Source organism: Corvus cornix, chromosome 17 (genome assembly GCF_000738735.6).
Source record: "Corvus cornix cornix isolate S_Up_H32 chromosome 17, ASM73873v5, whole genome shotgun sequence".
NCBI classification, from domain to species: Eukaryota; Metazoa; Chordata; class Aves; order Passeriformes; family Corvidae; genus Corvus; species Corvus cornix.
Genome location: NC_046346.1, coordinates 3,943,620 through 3,966,016, shown reverse-complemented (window position 1 = coordinate 3,966,016; position 22,397 = coordinate 3,943,620). Strand labels below are relative to the sequence as shown.

Here is a 22,397-nt window from a genome sequence, read left to right as displayed (position 1 = left end):
AGGCCGCCCTCAGGCCTCGCCCTCCCCACACGCCGAGCGCGCCGCTGCCGCCTCGGAACCGCCGTGCGGCGGAACCTTCGCGCCGCGGCCCGCGGGGCGGCGCCGGGCGAGAGCGGCGGGGCAGCGATGGCGGCGGGGCGGCAGCGGGGCCCGCGGGGCTCGGCCGTGCTGGAGCTGCCCCGCGCCCCGCGCTTGGTGTGCGTGGAGTACCCGGGGCTCGTCCGGGACGTCGGGGCCATGCTGCGGACGCTGGGAGGAGAGCAGGGGGTGTCGCGGGTGAGGGGGCGCGGGGGCTGTGGGGCGGGTGGCGACTCGCTGGGCAGAGGGTGAGGGGCGGCGAGACCGGGCCTGTGCCTGGGCGGGGGCTGGGGGCGAGAGGGGGCCGGGGCGAGCCCCTACGTGGGAGTCGTTCCAAGCCAGCATGTCCCTACGCAGGGCCCACGTGTGGTTTGGGGGTGATGCTGCTTCCCTGAGCAGGGATTCAGGCGGTGTCTGGTAAAATCATAGTATGGTTTGGGTTGGAAGGGACCATAAATGTCATTGAATTCCACCCTCTTGCCATGGGCAGGAACACCTTCCACTAGACCAGCTTGCTCCAACCTGGCCTTGGACACTGCCAGGGATGGGGCAGCCACAGCTTCTCTGGTCAGCCTGTGCCAGGGCCTCACCACCCTCACAGGGAAGAATTTCTTCCTCACATCCAGGATATTATGTTTCTCATTTATTTATTTCTTCCCAATACCCAGGATGGGAGAGGCTGCACACCCCTGTGATGTGCTGCAGGTGTTGGTGGGGCAGCAATGATCCCCCTGAGACTGTGTGAGGGGAACAGCGGTGCCCATGGCAGCGTGTGGGGCTGGAGGCTGGCACAGGAGTGTGGGGCTGTGTGGGTGGGATGCTGACAGGGGCTCTGCCTGCCCTTGCTGACAGATCTACGCCGACCCTGCCAAAAGGCTGGAGTTGTATTTCCGCCCCAAGGACCCCTACTGCCACCCTGTGTGTGCCAACCGCTTCCCCACCTCCACCATGCTGCTCAGGGTGAGGAGGAGGACCAAGAGGAAGCAGCAGTTGGACACCGAGGAACAAATCCAGCCAGAAGTCCAGTTTGAGATGGAGATTCTTGGGATTGTCACCACTGTTTACAAATTTCAAGGTAACCCTTGGGCTTGTGTGCACATGGCTTGGAGATGAGGATGTTTGGTGGGAAAGGGAAGTGTTTCCCTTTAACCAGTTGAGGACTGGAAGGAAAATCAAGTGTCCTGTTGTTACGGCCTCCTTGCAGGATAAACCTTTGTATAAACTTATCAGATTCCTGCTCCTTAAAGTTGAGTGTGAGAAATATTGTTGAATTCACAGCAAAGTTCACAATGTTTTAACCCTTGTTTCTTACAGGAATGTCTGATTTCCAGTACCTGGCAATGCACTCTGGCCCTGATGGCAAACAAACCTCCATGTATGACAAAGTCCTGATGCTCAAACCAGAGAAGGAAGAATTTTTCAATAGGGACTTACCTCTTTACATCCCACCACCCATTTTCTCACGTCTGGACACTCCCATTGACTATTTTTATCGCCCAGATATACAGCACAGGTCAGTGCCTTTTCTGATGATACATCTTCCATGTATTTCACCTGTTGAATCTGCTCCCTTGTGCTGTTTTATCCCTCTTGATTTGGCACAACAGAGGCAAAAAAAAATGCCCAGAAACTGCCTGGCAGTGGCAACCTCAGCAAAATTCCACTTGAGGATTTGCCAGGTGAGGGGAGCTGGGGATGTGGTGAAGATGATGCCTCTCCCAGCACACCTCACACAGTGTGGGATGCAGGATACAGCCTTCTGCCTGCTTCCAGTGGGCTGGAGCCAAGGGCAGGGCTTGCAAGGGTCAGTGCCATGTGTTCCTGTGCAGTCCTGGTCCCAACTGGCTTTGCCAGAAGAACAATCTGGGAGATCTCCCACAAGAAACATCTTTCATGTTCTCACTGTTGGCCTTCACCAGCACTTTTTAAAGGAAGATTTCCAGATTGAGTTGGTACCTGCAGTTCTCTCTTGCTTTGCCCCTGTCGCACTGAGTAGCTGCAGTAGCTCCCGGAGAGCAAATGCAGAGGGTGAAGCCTTTAGTGCTCCAACACATTTCATACTGATCAGTCCCAAGTGCTGGAGGGTTTTCTGCCAGCCAGGGCAGAGCTCTATCAGTGTGCAAATGGATGTAGCTTTGAGGTTTTAGGTTTCTTTCAAACTTAAATTTTCTTTTCTTCAGTGGTGCCATGAGTGGTTTTATGGTACCAGTGTGTGATCAAGGGAGGTTGGACCAAAGTTAAACCAACCTACTGCTCACCCAGCTGAGTCCCTTTTGTCTTTCCCTGTTCCTTAGGGAGGGATACAACAATCCCCAGGTATCTGGTGAGAACCTGATTGGCCTCAGCAGGGCCCGGCGCCCACATAATGCCATCTTTGTGAACTTTGATGATGAAGAGATCCCGACTAAACCCCTGGATGCTGCTGTCCAGAACTGGAAGAAAGTGTGCACCAATCCTGTGGATAAAAAGGTGGAGGAAGAGCTGAGAAAGGTGTGTGCCTTACTCCTCACCTGAGCACTGTCCTGCAGCAAGTTGGGGAGGAAAAAGTGCATTTTTTTCCCCAGAAATTCTTGGTGATTGTAAGTGAGGATGAGCAGATGCTACTGACACTGCTGTGTTCAGTTCAATTCTGCAAGTCAAGGTTTGAATCTCTGGCCAGCTCACATTAAGCCCCTTTTTGTGCCACGAGTTCTTACATTACCACCCAGTAGCTCAAACTGAGGGCCGAAGGCCCTGATACAGAACTAGGTCCACTTGGAAAGCTGCTCTGCCTTTGGTAACCCCCCTCCCACTGTTCTGTGGTTGTTTGTGTGTTTCTTTAGCTCTTTGAAGTCCGTCCCGTGTGGTCTCGGAACGCAGTGAAGGCCAATATCAGTGTCCATCCAGACAAGCTGAAGCTGCTGCTGCCATATTTGGCCTATTACATGGTGAGTGCTGCATCTGTGAGCAAGGGAGCATCCCCTGGCTGTTCCTGGTCCTTTACCACTTCTGAGGTCCTACCACCGAGTACCTGAGCTTAATTTTAGGTAATGAGACAGAGGGAAGGAAATGCTTTGGAACTAAAGTTGAAGCCAAGGAGGATTGGGTCACTATTTGCTCCATAGGTTCTAATCACCTTTGCAGGTCAGTCAGACACTCTGAGTGACTGTTCACCTGGCAGTGGTAGAATTTTTCCACACAAACAAGACTGACCTTGCAGGTTGGTTTGTAAAAGCACACAAATATTTGTGCTTTGATGCTTTGATTGCCAAGTTTCAGTGTATAAATAGTGCCATGGCAAGTGAACAAAGAGCTGGTAAAACAAGTATCTTTGGGCAATGAGGGGAAATACTAGAACTTTCCAAGAACTCTGTAACTCTGTAATGAAGGAAAGTGCAACACCATGGTGCTTTTTTGTAACCATCTTCCCTCCTGTGTTTGTGCAGTTAACAGGTCCTTGGAGAAGCTTATGGGTTAGGTTTGGGTATGACCCCAGAAAACACCCTGAAGCAAAGATTTATCAAGTACTGGACTTCCGAATTCGCTGTGGAATGAAATATGGTAAAAGGGCCCAACCCACAGAGCTGCTCTCTCTGCTTTCTGGTTAATCCTGGTAGTACTTTTCTTTTTATGTGTTTTTCAAACTCTTTTGCCATAGTTCTGCTCTGATGAACATGTCACCTCCTGAGCTCCTTGCTTACTGTAGTTCTTTCCAAACTCCTGTAATACTTTCTTTCATAGTGTGCAGTATGTCTTTCCTCATTTGGCACATTATAAACTCTGACCTTCCTCCTCCATGTGTTCCAAGCCCAAGTGGGTGTAGCAGAGCATCCTCCTCCTCACCCAGGGGAGGCACCAAGCAGGAATTCTGGTGCTCATATAGCAGCTTTTCCTCAAGGGTCTCAGCATCTCCTGCAGGGTGCTGGGTCTCAGACCTTGGATGTGGGGTTCCCTGCTCTGATTTTGCAGAGGACAAGTTGAGGAAAAGGAGTTTCTGATGTCCTCTAATAAATCTATGACAGAGCTGGCATCCACTCATTGACATCAGGTCGCATTTCCAAGTTAAAGGGTTTTATTGATCTCTTCTCCCCACCCTGCTAAAATCTGCATATCCCAAAGACCAGCCTGCCCTTCTTACACCAGTCCAGCCCTTGTGTTCCTGAGCTGGGGATATTCTGCAGGGTGCTCTCAGTTCATTACTGGTTTTTGGTTTTCCCCTCTAGGTTATGCTGCTACTGACATGCCTGTGAAAGCAAAACGCAGCACATACAACTACAGCCTGCCCATCACTGTCAAGAAACAAGGTATGCTGGGCTGGAAGGGCTGCCTGGCTCTTCTGTTTCTCTGTTTGCCCCAGCCTAGTCACAGATGGTGAAGGGTCTTCCTGTGTCCTAGCAGAGACAAAACTGGAGCTTGTTTTCTGGTTATAATATTGCTGCTGTTAAGCCAGTAGAAAAATCTCCTGCTGGGAAGTGTTGTGGGAGTCTGGCTGAGCCACAATATCTGTTAGCAGGCAGGAGGGAGTTCTGCAAGCCACACTGGGCATTCAGCATTCACTGAGGTGCAGAGAATGGGGGAGTTCTCTTTTCTCTGTCAACGGAGAGTGGAAAAGGTTAAAGTTACGAACAAATGGACTCTGGAAAAAGCTGCCCAACTCAGCACCCTTCCTGGGACTGTCCAGTAACATCTCTGAAGGATGAACAGAGCACATGCTCTGTTGCTGGTTGGTCTGGTTTTGTTGAATCAACAGAGAAGTGACAGTACAATATGAAAGATGTCCCTAATTAGGACTCTCTGTTTTCCTTTCAGGAAGTCACACAGTCAGTGTCCATGGCCTGAAACAGGGGCTGAGTACAGCTGGTACATCTGGGGCAAAAAAGTCCCCCTCCAGCAGGTACAAGTTGAAGGTAAGCATGACCTTTTATACTGAAATCTTGAAATATCTCAGTGAAATAGGGATGTTTCCTTGTTTATCAGTCCTCAAGGGATCAGCTGTGAGTGAGCTGATGTGCTCAGGTTTATCTGGGAAGTTCCTAGTTGGACATGGCACTATGGGACATAATCTGAGTGTATTTCTTACATGCTGCAAGTGGGATTGGTGCTCTCCAGCCTAGTCTTAGATGTGACGAGCATTTTGCTTCAGTTGATAAAATTGGAACTTCATGGGCAGCGAAGTGCAAAAAAATCACCATGTCTTTATCAGGTCATGCTGCAAAATCCAACAGGGTGGAATAAATAAATGAGTCTTGCTCTTCCCTTTTTGCTAGAATGAAGCCCATGCTGCACTGCTAGGCAGTGACAGGCTGCAGACAGAGCTGCAAGTTGGAGAGGTGAAGTGTTTTCTCTGCACAGCAGTACTGGTGTGACTGTGGCTGCAGGGACATTCTGGCGCATTCCTCATTCAGCTTTATCTTCTGCCATGTACAGATCCATGCCTTAGAGCTTGTTTCTCTTGAAAGTACCTTCTTCTTGAATCAGCCCATTGGAAGTACTTTCAGTTATGCCAGAGTTGTCCTGTTACACCATAAAATGCACATGAATCCTTTCCTTCTTTCCTCCTCTTAGGAATCTGTCTACGTTTTCCGAGAAGGAGCCTTACCCCCTTACCGACAGATGTTCTACCAGCTCTGTGACTTAAATGTGGAAAGGTACTGCACACTGACAGAGACAGATTTCAAAGCTTGTTGTTTATACCCTGTCATTCACCCCTCTCCCCTTGAGCAGGAACATCAGAGGTGTTCAGTTTCTCAATAAAAACAGAACAGCCTTTTTACCCATGAACTTCCTTTCCCATCTGACAATTACCTGCATAACCAACTGTGCTATTCCAGCTCAGTGAAGTGAAATGGAAATAAATCAGTCTGTCTCATCTGAAACTCACATCCGAGTGCAGAAGATGAACGTTTCCTTCCCTTTTGCTGCTCTTTAGCCTGCAGAAGATCATCCATCGGAATGACGGCACGGAGTCGGAATGCACGGAGCGGGACGGATGGTGCCTTGCCAAGACAAGTGATGACCTGAGGGACAGCATGTCCCTGATGATAAAGCAGATCATCAGATCCACCAGGCCTGGTAAGGATGCTTTGAACATGAGGATGTTGTAATTGGCACTGAGGCAGAAGTGTTCCTGCGTCTGCCCCCTCCTTTGTGTGTTCTTTGGGATGTAGCTCATTCCAGTGTGGGAGCTGAGGCTGCTGGCCTGCAATGGGAATGTGGGTTGGCATTAGGGATGGCTGGGAGTTAAGGTTTTCTAGTTCATCTTCCCAGTAGCAACCCTTCAGCTTTTAAATGTCTTTGCACAGTAATAATCAAGACTTTATTCTGACTGATGTATCTGTTGCTGGCATTTTACTTTTTATTGATGTTATTGATTGAACAAGAAGTGAGGAAATTATTTCTTCATGATGCTGGGCCAAAGCAATAATATCCCAGTGAATTGGGTCAGAATGAGGCAGGAGAGGAGCACTGCAGCTCTGCTGATGTTCTCCTTCCTGGAGTGTGGAGACGGATTGCTCTGGCTCGATCAGATTCTGTTAAGATGTGCAACATTAGATGAGTCCCTGAGGCTGCTGCCTTCCGTCTCACATGTATGAATTCAACTGCAAATGCCCCCAGGTTGCACTGAAAGAGGCATCACAGTGTCTTTCTTTCTTCCCAATTTAAGCTCTTTTCTCAAATACAACAAGCAGTGAAGATGGCAAAGAACAGCTGGCATACGAGTCTGGAGAGGATGAGGATGATGAAGAGGAGGAGGAAGAGGACTTCAAGCCTTCTGATGGGAGTGAAAATGAAATGGAGACAGAAATTCTGGACTATGTGTGAACTCAGTGAGCAGTCTGGCTGCTGTGGACAGAACTGTCTCTGCTCTTGCTCCTTGAGAGCCAAGGGTTTGGCATCCCTGCCCAGGGTCTGGGGAAGCAGAGCTTGTACGAAGCTGATGATGATCTCTATGCAGTGACTGCTGGTGGGCATCATTCTGGATGTTTGGGAGCCAGTGCCTGCATTGCTGGCTGAGAAACCCTCCAGCAAGTTCAGACTCAGCAAACTCCCAAGAGTGAGCCCAGAATCCAAACCAGCTGGTAACACAGCAGACATGGGGAGAAGCTGCGTTCCCAAATCTCTCCGTGTGTGGGCGTGCACTCTCTCCAGGTTGGTGGCCGTGTGGATAATAGAAAAGGTGCCCAAGGAGATGCTGGGAAAAGAAGCACTCCAGAGCTCCTGGAGTCCCTAAGGCAGGTTCTGCCCTTCTGCTTGTCCAGAGGGAATGAAATTACTGTGCCATGCCTTCAGCACTGACCCTCGCTGGTCATCTTGGAAATAAAGCCAGCAGGAAAATACACTTTCTGTCAGTGAATAATTCCCTTCCTGGGGTGTGAATGTTTGCTGTCCTCACTACCTGATGCACTTCTCAGGTCTGTTTTGACTTCCCCAGTTAGCAGTTAACAAGGACTGAAGGCAGCTGGAAAAGGGGCAGAGCTTCAGGTTCACAGAAGTTGACCACTGCCAGCTGGATTATTCCCACCAGAAGAAAGTCACAGAAATTAAAGATCTGCTGGCATTTTCTGGGTCTTGTGTATTCCCCAGTGTGTTACGACCACACCTGGAGCCAAGCTTGCTTTTTTAAAAGCAGTTAAGACCTCCTCTTCTCCACTGAGGAGGTCCTATGAACTGTTGCTTTTAAAGCCTTTACTTGTAACAAAAGGAGTAAACCCAACAAATGACACTCGGAAAATGCAACAGTTTCAACTCATAGGTTCAAATGAATGAGGTTCATTTGAAAAGTGAGCCCTGGTCCCTCAGCCAGAAAAAAAGAAAGTTCAACCCACCAGGGTGAACATAAAGTATGAACTCCCCCACAGTCAGATGCATCCCTCTTTCTCCAGGAAGGTGCTGGCATTTTGGGGAAGGAGAACAGAACAGCTCCTGCCTTGGGGCAGAGACATTTGAGCATCAGTATTTTATTGCAAAGACTAATTACATTGCTGTGTACAAGTCACACCGGGCAGTGTGCTCCTTCATTGAAGTGGTACAAAATACATACGGTACAGCCAGTCCCCCCAGTGGCACCGGCGGGAAGGGAGGGGACAGTCCCAGGGTGGGCAGGCATGGAGCAGAGGGGAGACCCTCCCGGGAGTGCTGGTGCCCAGGGGCAGGGGCTTTGGGCACGGAGGAGGCAGGAGGCTGCCCCTGCGTCAGGGAGCCAGGAGCTCCCATCATGTGCATCATGGGCAGTGCCACCTGAGGGGACACGGGGCTGGAGGAGCTCAATGCCAGCCACGCTCACACCCAAGCAGCCTCTTCCCCACCAGGCCCAACCCCTGCCACCAGCCCCGGCCCCTGGGGCATGGTCCCTGTCCTGGAGCCGGGGAAGGCACCGCAACCACCCGGGGACTCCGGCGGATGGGAAATGGAAAAGATCTGCAGGAATGAAACGCTTAAAAAAACAGAGATGGAGCCAGGATCAACAAAAGGTCCCCCTTTGGTTAGTGTTTCCTACAGTGATTAAAACAAGCATCTCTGCCCCTGCTCGAGCAATTAGTGGTAGAGAATTTGGGAGGGGGTGGCTGGCAGGGTGTGCACCCCATGAGCACAGCAGAGCAGTGCTGCTGCTGCTACCAGCGTCCCTCCCAGCAGCCTTAAATAGCAGGGGGGCACAGGAGAGGGACTGGGCTGCAGGGCAGGGGGAGGCTGGATTAGTAAAATGTACAAGTTTGCCTCTTCTATTTACAACCAATAAATACTGAAAAAAAAAAATCAGTAAACTTTTTTGTTTTATACAAAAAAAAGTCTCATTGCTGCTTCTCCCCTGGTCAGTGTTTGAAAAAGTCCGGTTAAAGCCCAAGGTGAGTGGCACTTTCTGTGGGTCAGGCAGTGGCAGCTGGGGCACCTGGAGCACCCTGAGCTCTCTGGCCCCTCGCGTGCCCACACAGACCCGAAGTCTCTATATACACAGTTTCAGACAGAACTTTGCTCTCCTCCTCCTCAGGCTGGCAGCGCTGGGGGCACGGCCCGAAGCTCTCCCCTCAGCAGAAGAGACACTGGCATTTGATCTTTGGTGCAAGTTTGAACGTGGGCCGGCCCAGTCCAGCTGGAGGATGCGCTGGATCGGGAGAGGAGCGAGACCACGCAGGCTTCCAGCTGGGGAGAGCACGAGGCACCCACTCCATCATGGCATGGCCACAGCCTCCTGCACTGGCTCAGCACTGGGGCAGGGCTGCATCCTTCCAGCTCACCTCCCAGCCAGGGCATCCGTGGCTTCTCTCAAGGGAAGGACGGGCAGAGCTGTGCGGTGGTGGCAACGCCAGTGATCCCAGGGAGGACAGACATGGAGGTAACACTGGGAAAGCGGGGAAGGAGGCTTGGCAGCCCCAGGGTGGTGGGGGCTCCTGCTCTGCTCCCGTCAAACAGCCCCTCTGCGAGTCACCGCTCCCCGGCTCGCTCGGACACAAGGCACCTACGGCAGAGGCGGGCTCCAGCTCTGGGCTGGCCGGGCTGGACTCGTGTCGCACCGTAGAAGGTTAAAAAACAAAACAAAACAATAGACAAATCCCCCCCACTGCTGCCTTCCTGTGTAGAAAAAAAAGACCTGATTGGAACTGGGGCTTGTGCAGAGAGAGGCAGAGGCCCACACCAGTTGCCCAGCTCTCAGCTCTGGGTGCGGAAGGGAGGTGCACGGCCGTCCCCCATGGGTGAGGGTCACTCCTCTGCCGTGCAAGGCGGCACAAGGACCGGCCACAGCCAAGCCCGGAGCAGCTGCCCCCAAGGCCCCGACGGTGATGGGTGGCAGTGGGGCTGAGGCTAGAAGATGCCCTTGGCGATCTTCAGGCCTTTCTGCTTCATCCTGGGCAGGGTGGAGCTGGAGCCGTGCTTGATCTTCACCCCCTTGGAGAAGCCCCGCTTCTTGAGCACAAAGTCATAGTTGGCAGCGGAGTTCATGGCGTAGAAGACGTTGGCGTTGTCGGGGATCTTCAGCTCTGGAAGTGAACAAGTGTGAGGGTCAGTCAGGTGCCCTTTCCTTGAAAGGGGACCAGAGTGGGGCCGAGGTTTGTCCCCAGGTGCTGGGACCCCTCTTACTGTCACCTCTCATCCCAGCTCCAGCCTGGTGCTGCCCAGGCTGCCGGGCTGCATGGCCCCAGGGAAGCCCCCACGCCCCAGCACACACCTCTCTCCTCCGAGATGATCTGGACAAGCTCATAGTCTTCAGGCCGGTCCCCATCCAGGTTGTGTTTGGCCATGGCCTTGCGAATAACCACGGGGGTCTTGTCCTGGCTCGTCACCTGTGAGCACAGAGTGCTGTGAGCCCAGAGAGCCTCCCACTGGAGTCTCCTCCCAAAATGGGCTGTGCCCGTATCCAAGCAGGACAAGCCACCCCTCTCTGGTGTTTCCACAGGGATGTTACTAACCAGGATGCTCTTGTACATGTTGCCGTTGTCCACAGCCAGGCTGACACGGATGATGCAACAGTCGTCGACCTGCTGGTTGTAGAGGGGCAGCGAGAGTGAGGAGTAGCTGGAGATGCCGGAGACCGAGCGCTTGTGTGTGCGGGAGGCCGTCACCGGCGTGGAGGAGACAGAAGAGGAGGAGGCACTGCTGGAGCCTGAGCCGATGCCTGACGTGTCCAGGGAAGAGAGGGAGGTGGATTCCCAGAACTGGAGGGCAGGGAGGAGAGGGGATGCGGAGGACACAGTGGGTTTAGCTTCTCCATCGGCCACAGACGGGGCGTACCAGCGCTGGGGGAGGGAGGCCAGAGGGATCTCACTGACCTGTGACAACGGGGGACCGACACAACTACAGCCACCGGAGGCACGAGAGCCTTGCCGTGCTGCCAGAGCAGCAAAGGGCAGGGGGCCTCCCGAGCAGCCCCCGGGCCCCCCACCTGCTCCCCCCAGCCCCAGCGCCAGGGCAGAGGTGGGACAGTCCCCATACAATGGCCACACCAGCCCTGGGAGGCCTGGACCCTGCGAGCTGCCACGTACCTTCTTCTCCTGGCAGTCGGGGGACTCGGGGATGAAGCTGATGTTGATCTCCTCCACGTCGGAGCTGCTGGAGCCGGCGGAGGTGACGCTCACTGAGTCGGTGGCATCCCCACTGCACAGGTACTGCCCACACTTGAGCTGGTCGAAGGATTTCGAGTGGGAGCTGCCGCTGGCACAGGGCTCAGTGCTTGGTGGCTGCCGGCTGCCAGGAGAGAGGTGGGGCAGGTGAGAAGGGAGCAGGGTGAGGGTGCATTGGGCTGGCAGGATAGCGGCCATTCCCACCTGGTCCCCTGCAGTGCCCAGCCAAGGATGCCCCACGCTGGCCCCCACCTCCCACCAGGGACTCACTCGCTCCATCTCTTGATGATGCCGGTGTTTTTCTTGGCCTTCAACGTGTTGCTGGCTGACTCTGACAGTGGCTCGATTTCACACGACAGCCCATAGCTGGGAGGGGAGAGAGGAGGGTTTGAGCTCCCTGTGCTGCCACCAAGTGTGAGGGAGGCAGAGCAGAGAGGGGAGCACGGGACAGCTGCTGCTGTCAGAGGAAATGAGTGGTGGGACTTCCCGAGGCACCAGCACGACCCCAGACCCCTCTCACTCACCTCTCGGCCTCGCTGAGCCGCTCCAGGCTGTGGAACCACTCCACGAACTGATCCTCCTGTGTGAAGCTGTAGTTGTTGCAGGCCGACTGGAGCAGCTTGATCTGCGCGATGACTTCGAACTCCTGCAGCAAATGGAAGCCATGAGACCAGAATCCCCTCCCCCAAAACTAAAGAACATGAAGTAAAAAAAAAGAGAGGAATCAACCCCAAAGTGACTGGCACAGCCTGTGATTGCACCAGGTCAGCCTGTGCAGCTGCCAGGGAAAAGCTCTCACCTTCCTTCTCTTCTCAAAGTTGATCAGCCCACCCTGGAAAAGAAAGAGATGAAGGTCAGATTGGAACAGGCAGAAGAATATTGCTCCCACCCTTCCCTATCTCTGTCTTGCTGCCACTGCAGTGTGGGTAACAGTGCTGAGAAAAAGTAGCCCATTTCCTTGGGACAGAGGTGGATGTGCAGGGTGGGATATGGGATGTGGTGTGAGATACAGGATGTGCAGGATGCAGTGTGGGATACAGGATGTGCAGTGTGGGATACAGGATGTGCAGTGTGGGATACAGGATGTGCAGTGTGGGAATACAGGACACATGGGGGACCAGCCTGCCTTTTATCAGCCCAGGCTCTGGGAGGAAAGGGAGCATAGGGAGGAGGTACATACATCCAGGAAATCCTTCATGGCCGTGTCGAGCATCACCAGGTCCGTGAGGAAGGTGCCAAGGTAGGGAATGGTGCCCTGCATCACTCCCTGTGGGGACAGAAGGGACAGTGGGGTCAGCAGAGCTGGGACCAGCCCGGGCAGCTGCTGGGGACAGGGCACAGGGACAGCCCTGCCAGACTCACCATCTCTCGCTGCTGCTGCTGCCGCTTCTGAGCCCTCTTTGGGTTGATCTCCAAGGTGGCAAATTTGGATGTGCCCTCCTGGATGGTGGGGAGAGGTGGATCAGCACAGGTGGGAAACAGCTCTAATACCTTTTAGCTAAAATTCACACCCGCTTTTTTTTATATAACTTTCCTTGTAGGAAAGAGGAGGAAACCAAAGCTTTTTCATGGCTCACAGAGAGGAGAGCCTTAGTGAATAGGAACTGCTGCTCTCATTTCTGTATAAATGTCTCCTCAACGGGACATTTTGTTCTCTTTTGCATTTTGTTTCCTGTCAGTCCCTAAACCAGAGCTAGGCTGGGATCTGTGGAGAAGCTCCACACAGAATAAAGACATTTTTGCCACCACCTTTCACCAACTCCACCACCCCACCCAGAATCAAGAGAATTTTGCACTGGACTGTTAACATGCAGCTGCCTCTGGGCAGAAGCTGTCGCTTGGTGCTCTGGATCCCATCCCATTGCTTATCTGTTCCTTGGATTGTTTTGCCAGCTCCAGGTAATGAGTTTTGGGTGGAGAAACAGAAATCCCAGCCTTGCTGAAACCCCTGCCTGCTCCCCAGACTCAGCACGCCCTGCCTGCATCCATGCCTGCAACTCCAGAAGCTCTGGGCTTTATCCTTTGGCTGGAACACCATGGAAACCTGAGCTGCCTGCCAGGAGCAGGGCAATGCGGGTTCTCCTTCCCCCTACCTTGATGAGAAGCTCCCGGCTCAGCGAGTGGTTGTTCTCATCGGAGAAGATCTCTGAGAGCTCATGGAATGTGCGGAAGCTCTCCCTGCTCAGGGGGAAACAAGGGGAAAAGTCAGCAACGCTGCCACAGTGGGCTTTCCTCCTTGGGCTCTCTTCTGCTCACCCAAATGACCCCAGTTATGTTCAGCTCCAGCTGGGCCTCGCTGTTTGGGAGCTATTCCAAGATGTTTCACACAGAAGGGTGAGGTGATGATGCTTTTATTTCCTCACCCTCCTTAGGTCCCTGACACCTGACATTGGTCCCTGGGTTTTGGGCACACTCCAAGAGGCAATGCTGGAGTTGAGGTGATCCCATTTACACATTCAAGGCCCACAGCATGTCCTTCCCCTTGGAACCAGCCCCGCAGGAGCTCCTTACCGCAGGACCTCATCCCAGGTCTTCTTCAGCCGGTGCACGGCGTTGCACTGCAGGGCTGAGAGGATGGCTCGGAGGGAGGAGAAGTTCTTCAGGATGCGGCACTCCTGGGGACAGACAAGGAGGTGACAGGACTCGGGTTAAAAAAAGCTGGAGGATCTGCTGGGATTCCAGCATGGCAAAACCTCATCCCTTGGGTGAAGTGGGAGGTGAGCTGTCCTACCCGAGCCACTTCGATCCACCGCTCCACCACCTTGGCCCTCTGCTGTGGCTTCAGGGACCTGTCCCCGAGACAGGTGGCAATGACACAGTTGGCCACACTGTTGAACTGCGAGACCGTGGCACGGATGGTGGGGGCCAGGTGCTCTTTGCCCTTCTTGTCCCGCTGGGACCAGATGCAGCCCAGGCAGTGGTAAGGCACCACTTTCTTGAACAGCTCCTGGAGGATAAAGGGAGGGAGAAGGGTCTCTTTGGGTTCTCTGGGGAGAGAACAGGCCGGGAGGAAAAAGGGATGGGAATAGCCAGGCCTGTGCCCAGAGCACCACTGAGCTGCCTGGTGGGTGACTACTCACAGCATCCATCAGTGTGAACTGTTCTGCCACCATCTCTGGGGAGAAGGAAAGGAAATCTGGCTTCCCATCCCCGACCCCGTTCTCCTCCACCAGCTGGAAGGTGCAGCTGCCATGGTCCACAGCTGCAGGAGACAGGGTGAAGCTGAGCACCACAGTGCCCACACCGACCCACGCCAGCCCCCTGCAGACACCCACCCCCCACCTCCCAGGCTCTTAATTCCCATCTGGCTTCACACCTCCAGCAACGAGGCTCAGATAAAAGGACAGTCGTTTTAAACCTGGGTGCAAGTGTCTACAGAGGATTAAAGGCAGATTAGCTAATCCACTTAAAAATCCCACTTCTGCTGCAACTGAATTAGCTTCCCAGTGTCCCTCCATGTAAACAGGGTTTATGGCTGTTCAGCCACGTGGCTCAAGTTCTGGAGACCTTGATGCCAACCAGCAGCATTCCCTCCACCTGCAGCCCCAAATAACCCCACAAGCAGGGTGAGGACTCCACCTTCTGCCTCGGCCTCGCTCTGCTCTTGCTGCTGGAACTGGGCCAGCAGGATGCGGGCTCGGCGCTCCAGGTCGGAGCCGGGGATGTTGTGGCGCACGTAGGAGATGAGCTGCTTGAGGCAGGCGAAGTCGGGGGGCTTGCGGAAATCCTCTGAGTACTGATCCAGCCAGGCCCCCAGGATGGAGGAGATGGTGCTGCAGCAAGGGGGAAAACACAGACAAAGAGGATCAGGTGCCAGGAGAAACCTGTCTGCACCCCCACAAGCCCAGGAGCACTGCTGGGACAACACATCCCTCCCAAAGAGCTGCCACCAGAGCCACCACAGCACAGTCAGACTTACTTCTTCAGCTCCATCCTCTCGTCCACAGTGTGCCTGGCATGGTCCCCATTCGCCTGCACGTGGAGTTTGCCATACCTGGTGGGGCACAGAGAGCAGGCAGTAAGCACCCTGCACTCAGCTGCCTCTCAGAGCAGCCTCCTCCCGCTCCACACCACCCCCAGCTCTGCCAAGGGGTCAGGATGAACCTGCTACGCAGTGTCCTGCTCCCCTCCCTCTGCCACAACCTCCCTCTTACAGGAACAGGGAAGCAGCCAGCACTGACCACCTCACTGGAAGAGCTCCAGCTTTCTGGGAAGTTGTGTCCTCCCTGCCCTGTCCCAAAACCTTCAAGTGGATGGAGCTGGGAAAAGCCAGCAGACCTCCAAGGCATTGCAGCAGAAGATACTGGGGCTTTCCTGGCCACCCCCAGCTGTGTTGTGGGGCTCAGGGCAGCCTCACCTGTTAAGCAGCAGGTCCAGCACTTGCTTGGTGGTGGCGAAGGCCCGGTAAGTGCACAGGAAGATGGTGACATAGGTGGAATCATTGCCCTTGAAGGCTGAGACCAGGTACTCCACCAGCTTCTCCAAGGTCCCGGCTTTTATCGTCCGCACCTTACACGTCTCGTAGAGGTTTAGGGCTGACTCATTCTCAAACTGCCAGGACAGGAGCAGAAGTCAGTGGGCTGGGTGAAGAAAGGCACCATCCACTGCAAAGTGTTCCCACCAGCTTCACAAGCTCAGGTCTGGGCTGGGACCCCTACAGTGCCTGGGGCTCTCCTAACTGGGAAAGAAAAGCTGAGTCTCCTCAGACGGCAAACACCAGCAACCCAGCTGAGAAGACCTGAGCACTTGGGAAATCCCAGGAAAGGCCTCAAGGTTGCCAAAATCCAGATACAAATCAGAGTTGCCCTATTTTTCAAAATGGGGCTGCGGATTTTGTCACCTGTGCCCCTTCCCATGTGGCAGAGGACAGCAGGTGCTCCCACTCCCTGCTCCCAAATAAATACATGATTCCCATGGCAGGGAAACATCTGAAACCTCCCCTGTGGCAGGAGGAGCCCCCAGCTTACCCCCAGCCAGCGCTGCCCTTTGTTTGCCGTGTGATGGAGCTGCACTTTCCGGAGGGATATGCTGTAGATCACACCATCCTCCAGCTCTTCTCCGATCTCCTGTGTGGAGCTCTGCATGGAAAGACAAGATACACCATGAGATAAGAAGAGCAAAGTGTGGCAGAGTTGTTTTGTGGCTCCTACAAGGGATCCCAGCGAGCCAAAGGCAGCAGCTGCCTGGCTGGCAGTGAGAGTCTCCCTCACCTGCTCAGAAATGCAAGCGAGGTGACACCAGTGTGTCTGGCCAGCTGAGCCTGCCCACAGTGGAGCCAGGAGTTTGGGAAGCTGCTCTTGGTGTGTCCCATGTCCCTTGGCCCCACATCTCAGCCCTTCAGCAAAGCCAGGCTATGCCAGTGCAAGGTGGGACCGCTCACAAGCCAGCGAAAGGGACAGTGACAGCACAGCCCAGTGCCCAGCCATGGCTGCTCCCCTCCCCAAGCCTCTGCCCCTCCCATGAGGTGACACTGCCTCCTGGTCTGAGCAGGGTCTCAGTGATCTGTCCCTGCAGGAACCAAGCACCTCGGTGCATTTCCCTAATAAATAATAACTCAAACCAAGCTGCCCACCAGCTCTGGCAGCACTGGCCACTGCATGAGGCAGAAATCCCAGGGGAAAGCTCAAAGCTGGGGGGAAATCCCAGGGATCTGCACCAGGGTTGGGTCAGCCACAGCCAGGACAGGTCTGGGTACAGGGGACAGGCACCTCTAGGTGACAGGCACCCAGCTATGAGGCTCCCATTTCTGCTCTGGAGGATGGAGAACACCAAAAAGTTGGTGAGGAAAGGGGTGATGCTTCTCAGGGCACACGCCTCCCCCAGCACCACATGCCAGCACAGGCTCAGCAGCAGCTGCAGCCCCACAAGGACAATCTGGTTCCCTCCTCCTCCTCCTCCTCCCTAACCACGCTCTGCTGAGTCAGTGCCTCCCTTAAGAAGATTTATCCAGATCCTTTTAAACACTGCGGGGATCTCCCCCGCCCTCCATCCCTCTCGCCAAATGGCAGGACATGGACAAACACACACCAAAACCCACAGCTCAGCAGAGGGAGAAAACGCCTGAAAGCAGTAAGCTGGTTAGAGGGGGAGGTGACCATCACTGGGACACAGGGTTGTGGGGACAAAGCTCTCCTGCCAGAGCCAGCCCACAGCTTTCCCTGCAACTGCCCCTCAAAGAGCCCTGAGCATTGACAACAACACAAGGGCTCGCTGAGGAAGAAACTGCCATGGAAGGACTTAGGATGGAGCCCCAGAAGTGATGCTGCTCCCTGCAAAAAATCCTCCTCCAAACTGCCCCCTGTGAGCACAGGGACAGCCACACCCCGGGCCCCAGGCTCAGAAGAGGCTGCACATCTCAGCAGACAGGAGCAGAACACGACCCCGAGCCGACGGATTGAACGTGCACCCAAATGCTCTTTAACCACCATCCTTTATCAGCAGCACCACCACAGCAGCGGTCACTGCTCTGTTATCACAGCCTGCTCAAGCCACGGCTTGGTTAATCACAGGGAATCAAGGCAGGGAAGCACAGCCAGCTCTGAGGGGAAGCTGGAAAAAGCCTCTCATTCATGGCTGTAATGAATGAGGGCAGAGAATCCCCCTGGGCAGGGTTACTGACTTTTTCACTTTCGGCTGAACCTGCTTTTCTCACTTCATGCCAGACTATGGAGAGGTTTGGCTTGTTGACGGGTTTGAGGAGTTGTGAAGCTCTGCTGTGAGCATCAGGAGCCTCTCCCAGGATTCACTGGCTTCCAGACCAGCCCTGACAGCACCCACACGAGGCAGCAGACACCAGACATCCTTCCTGGCACCTGCGTCTGGCCCGCTCTTGTTCCGTGCTCTGGGATAAATTATGGCACAAATTTGTGTTCAAGTACACTGCCCAGGGGACTGGCACAACTTTGGGAGAGGGCTGCCAGCACAGCCAAAGCTTTGTGTCCACTCTGGATCACCCATCTACAGTGACAGCACCTAACCAAGTTGGCCAAGTAGTCTTTCTTCCACTTTTCTTTCTTCCACTTTGCCCTTTCCAACAAAAAGAAAGAAAAGCCATGGAAACGCTTCCCAATTTGTCCTGGGATCTTTCCCAATCTTCATCACCCAAAATGCACATCAGCCCTACCCCGTGTACCTCCCATTTAAGCTGAGCCTTCAGGCTGGAGGAAAGCTCTGGGTCCAGCAGGACCAGAGCCCTGTACAGTCTAACTCAGAAAAGAGATTTGGCTGGGCAGTTGCAAACCCCAAAATATCAAGAAAAATCAGATGCTTGCTGACATGCAATTAAATTCATAAATTAAATCATATGGGAGGAAAAAACCATCTCAGGATCAACCCATGAATCATTGGCAGCTGCTGTGCAACTACAGTGGAAAGTATTGCCACAACTGTGCAGGGTTTTCACTCTGCATTTCAGGTCACGTGCAGGGGATACTCCCCATTTTGATGTGCGTAAAAGCAAATTTCATTTCCTTCCCATATCCAAGACTGTCAGATTCATTCATTTTTCGTCTTGCTGACTTGTGTGATATCCCCCAAAGTTCCCCCTTTGCAAACCACACACGAAGGCCGCGGCTTCCCAGCGCTCTGCAGGCTCCTGCCAAGAGCCAGGAGAGCTGCTACACTGGGACATTCTAAAATTTGGCTATTTATATTCCGTGTGAGCTTCCTCTTTCCTACGGCTGCTCCTCCGAGATGCTGATTGTGCATTCTGCACACGATGGTTCAAAACCAACCAAGCAAAAAAGCAGCGGCAGGACAGAGCCAGAGGAGTCTCGCTCCAACACCTGCACCAAGCACACGTTTCTCCCCTGGCAGGTGAGGAGATGAGGTGGGAGAGACACAAAACCTTGACCCGTGGCTTATGTTTGTGCCGGCCACCCCGAATCCTGCAGCCACACCAGGATTTCCAGCAAGTCAACCAAAGCTGAACGCCTTCAAAATGGTCTCTGAAGAGACAGAGGAGTGCTGGTAAATATTGCAACAGTCACTGCTCCCCACTGCCTGCCCTACACAGCTGCTGGAATTTTCTGCCCCACAGAAGGAGGGAATGTGAGTCAGGCTCAGCCAACACACAAACCCTCCTTCACCTCAGCCTGAAGGTGAGACACAGGTGAATAGTCCCTTCTGTTGGCACAAGGGATGAATCCAACAGGCCCAGGCCGTGCTTTAAACATCTGCAACAAGATTTGATGGTCATGGCATCTGCACCTTCCACCAAACTCATACGAGCGGGACCTGGAAGCCCAGAGAAAGTGAGATCCAACACATTTCAAGATGGGCACCAAGAAAAAGGAAGACACAGGAAAATGAACGTTTGATTTGATTTCCCCAGCTCAGTGTGCAATCCTGGTCTGCTCTACACAGCGGGAAAAAGGCCTCTGGCTGGAGGGGCACAAGGAAAAGCCACATGTTTAACTCTGCCCAGTTGTGCAGAGCAGAGGCTTTTGCAGAAGCAGCCGTGAGTGAACTCTGCAGGAGTTCATCCCCTGAAATATGAAACGGGAGGTCTGCACCAGATGGCTGCCCTGGGCCTGGGGACTGCCTCTTCCAACTGCAGCCAGCCCTGGAGCTCCCACTGATGGTTCAAAGCTTTTGTGACTACACCAGGGAGGAATTCCTGCTCCGTGCAATAAACTCTTCTGCTCTCTGGTGAATGTTCTTGTACTCGGCGTGGTGTCAAACCCCACGTCTTCACACAGAGGATTAATAAGGAGCTCTAAGATGCAGCCAAGGTTCGTGAGCCTAGAGGAAGGGTGTGAGGGACCCTCAGAGCTAGGGAGAGAGCAGCAGAAGCAGCAGGGACTCTGCCTTCGGCTCTTCCTGACAGATGAAAGGAGGGGAAAACGCAAAGGCCAAACAGCAAAGTAAAACATTGGCTCGGGCTCTGCATTTTGGAAAGTGTTTGAGATCAGTCACAAAGGTGGTTTTGGTAAGACAGGAGCAAAGTGCAGGATTAAGTGTGAGCACACAGCATCCCCACACGTTACACACAGACAATTACCCAACAATTACCAGGTCTTAAGAGCTCTGGTCCTGCGTGCCCCGGGTTAGAGCGCTGGCCTCCAAAGGCACAAAAATAATGAACTGTTAGTGGAAAAAGGTATTAATTTCAGCACACATGGAAGAGGCACCACTGCTTAAAGTGCTTTTGCTGATGCTCTCTGGACCACAGCTGGTTTAACAATCGAGATATTCGTGTTACTCTGCTCGCTTTCAGTCGAGCTACACAAAATGCCTGTTCTATAGACAGGTACAGCACAGCACCGAGAGTATCTCTGCACCGTGATTTCAAAGGGGCTGCTTTTAGCAGACATTAACCCTGCCCATGGGAAGCCAGGAATGTGTGCCTGTTGGGAATTAACAGTCCCACTGGCTAACGAGACAAGAAAAGGCGGAGCTGAACCTCGGAGACATCACCAGGAGTTTCCCATTGAAGCTCCGCGCTTGCATAAGCTCAAAAGAACTCGATGAAAGGTGGTAAAAGCCAGAAAACAGCAAGTAGGGGTTTGGTCTTTGCAATCCCCAGCCCCTTCTCAGAATAATCCCTTCCCACTAGCAACGGGAAATGGGCCTTTCCGGGAACTAAAGAAACCGGCTCCACCACGGCCCGTGTCCCCCACGGCTGACACCAACCCCGAGTTCACTTTCATTTCACCCTCAGGAGCAAGCCCTGAACCCCTGCAACAAACAGCAGCGACTTCGGGACCTCTTGTGCAAACCCGAGTGTACGACGTTATGTAAAAGGAAATAGGAAAAAAAGTCACCCCCGGGTAGTGAAAGGAAAACAAGCGCAGCTCTGTGAACCGAAGATAAAGACCGCAAAAGCAGAAGCACCCTCTGTCCTACACATCCCAAATAAGCACACGCAGCACAACGCTCTTCCCCGTGGGGACTTCCAGGCAAAAAGCCCTGCGGTGGCTGTTCCCCCACGGCTCTGCCTCAAGGGATTGCCCACTCCTGGCACTCACAGGCAGTTTCCTTCCCCTGGCTGTGCTCAGGAAGACCACAAGGACTACCCCAAACTGGTGAGGCAGCTGACAAACATCCCGTTTGCAGGGGAAGGAAAGGTGCCCACGCTGGTGACTCATGGCATGTCCTTTGGAACAGCAGCTCCACTGAGGGCAGGAGCACTTCTGCTTCCAAACATCATCCCAATGATGGCCCTGATGGCACTGGGGTGGTTCTCTCCAGCTGGGCAAGTTGATCTCCCACTGTCTCCTTTCTCCCTGAGTGCTCCTGTCGCTGCTGATGGAGCTCAGTCCCCTGCCACAGCCTGACTGTACCTGGCCCCTGCTCCTCATGCAGAGATGTTCAGCAGAGAGACACGATTCCTTTGGGTTTTCAACACTCTCTGCCTGCCTTCCTGCCTGCTCTGAGCTGCCTCAAACCAGGACTGATTCCAACAGCCCATTAAAACACAACAACCAAAGGGGAAACAGGAAAGGAACAGAAAAAGGGCCAGAAGCTAAACTTAAACCCACCATGAAAAAGGGGTGGTTTTGCCAGGACACCAGGCCAGTGGCAACAGCTGAGGGTCTGTTCTCTCCTCATCAGTTGCTGGGCTCTACAGCTGGGTTTTCCTGACACTCTGCTCCAGGTGCTTCAGCATGGAAAGCTGTGTCTCAGGGCAACAGCCCTGGGGCCAGAGCATCACCCAGCACCAGGATGGGGCAGAGAGAGAAGCCACATCACCCCATACCTGCCTCTTGTGGGGATCTTACACCTCCTCCCTCAGGCTCTCTGGGTCCCGAGACTGACAGCCAGTCTGATCCTGTGTCTGTGAGCCAGAGGGGTTGCAGAGGGTATCCAAAGGCAGCCTTCTCCACCCTGGCAGCTCAGGGAGAAGGGAAGCTGGCAGATCGCTTACAAAGGCATCTTGTGACTCGAATGCAGTGAGTCAGTGGCTGGAGCAAGGATTAGGAGCTCAGCACTCGGGTCCAGGAATGAGACAGAGCAGATTCACAGGATTCCTCCCCCATTTGCTCCTGGTTTGCTTTTAAAGAAAACTAAGAGCCTTCCCACCTGGAGAGACTTTTTTTGCTCTTTTTAGGGTTTAGAACTCAAAAACTCTGCACGTCCACTCCATCCCCAGCCTTCAAGGGGCAGGATCAGACCCCAGAGGGGGATGCAGATGCTGGGGGATCAGCCTGACAGGGGACTCCCCAGGGAAAAGCAAACGCCAGCCACAACAGGGATGACTGATTAACTGCAAACCCCGTGTTTCCCACCCCCAGGAGCAGAGATGACCACCAGCCATTTGCATCCCATCTGAAAACACCACCGGAG

General features: G+C 53.7%; 2 protein-coding genes across 7 annotated transcripts in view; one reads left to right on the top strand and one right to left on the bottom strand.

The window, feature by feature from the left end:
- Positions 1 to 99: 99 nt before the first annotated feature.
- On the top strand, positions 100 to 7,396 carry GTF3C5 (general transcription factor IIIC subunit 5). The gene is made up of 11 exons (XM_039561564.1): positions 100 to 276; positions 931 to 1,153; positions 1,393 to 1,591; positions 2,373 to 2,568; positions 2,901 to 3,005; positions 3,504 to 3,618; positions 4,281 to 4,361; positions 4,867 to 4,964; positions 5,623 to 5,705; positions 5,987 to 6,129; positions 6,722 to 7,396. The coding sequence occupies exons 1-11, from the start codon at positions 127 to 129 to the stop codon at positions 6,877 to 6,879; spliced, it is 1,551 nt and encodes a 516-aa protein (XP_039417498.1). The 5' UTR covers positions 100 to 126; the 3' UTR covers positions 6,880 to 7,396.
- Positions 7,397 to 7,995: 599 nt separating this feature from the next.
- The window catches only part of RALGDS (ral guanine nucleotide dissociation stimulator), a 55,877-nt gene continuing 41,475 nt past the window's right edge, over positions 7,996 to 22,397 (bottom strand). For 4 of the 6 annotated variants that reach the window (XM_039561562.1, XM_010397775.3, XM_039561563.1 and 1 more), the window contains exons 2-18: positions 16,079 to 16,189; positions 15,469 to 15,662; positions 15,031 to 15,105; positions 14,691 to 14,884; positions 14,192 to 14,313; positions 13,843 to 14,058; positions 13,623 to 13,726; positions 13,205 to 13,289; positions 12,474 to 12,551; positions 12,292 to 12,378; positions 11,911 to 11,943; positions 11,636 to 11,757; positions 11,382 to 11,477; positions 11,034 to 11,235; positions 10,461 to 10,820; positions 10,220 to 10,334; positions 7,996 to 10,031 (exon numbers count right to left, since the gene is read on the bottom strand). In XM_039561562.1, the coding sequence (XP_039417496.1) occupies positions 9,856 to 10,031; positions 10,220 to 10,334; positions 10,461 to 10,820; positions 11,034 to 11,235; positions 11,382 to 11,477; positions 11,636 to 11,757; positions 11,911 to 11,943; positions 12,292 to 12,378; positions 12,474 to 12,551; positions 13,205 to 13,289; positions 13,623 to 13,726; positions 13,843 to 14,058; positions 14,192 to 14,313; positions 14,691 to 14,884; positions 15,031 to 15,105; positions 15,469 to 15,662; positions 16,079 to 16,189 (2,370 nt within the window). In that variant the 3' untranslated portion in view covers positions 7,996 to 9,855. The remainder of the gene's footprint in view (positions 10,032 to 10,219; positions 10,335 to 10,460; positions 10,821 to 11,033; positions 11,236 to 11,381; positions 11,478 to 11,635; positions 11,758 to 11,910; positions 11,944 to 12,291; positions 12,379 to 12,473; positions 12,552 to 13,204; positions 13,290 to 13,622; positions 13,727 to 13,842; positions 14,059 to 14,191; positions 14,314 to 14,690; positions 14,885 to 15,030; positions 15,106 to 15,468; positions 15,663 to 16,078; positions 16,190 to 22,397) is intronic. The other 2 variants (XM_039561560.1, XM_039561561.1) reach the window with 2 other exon arrangements.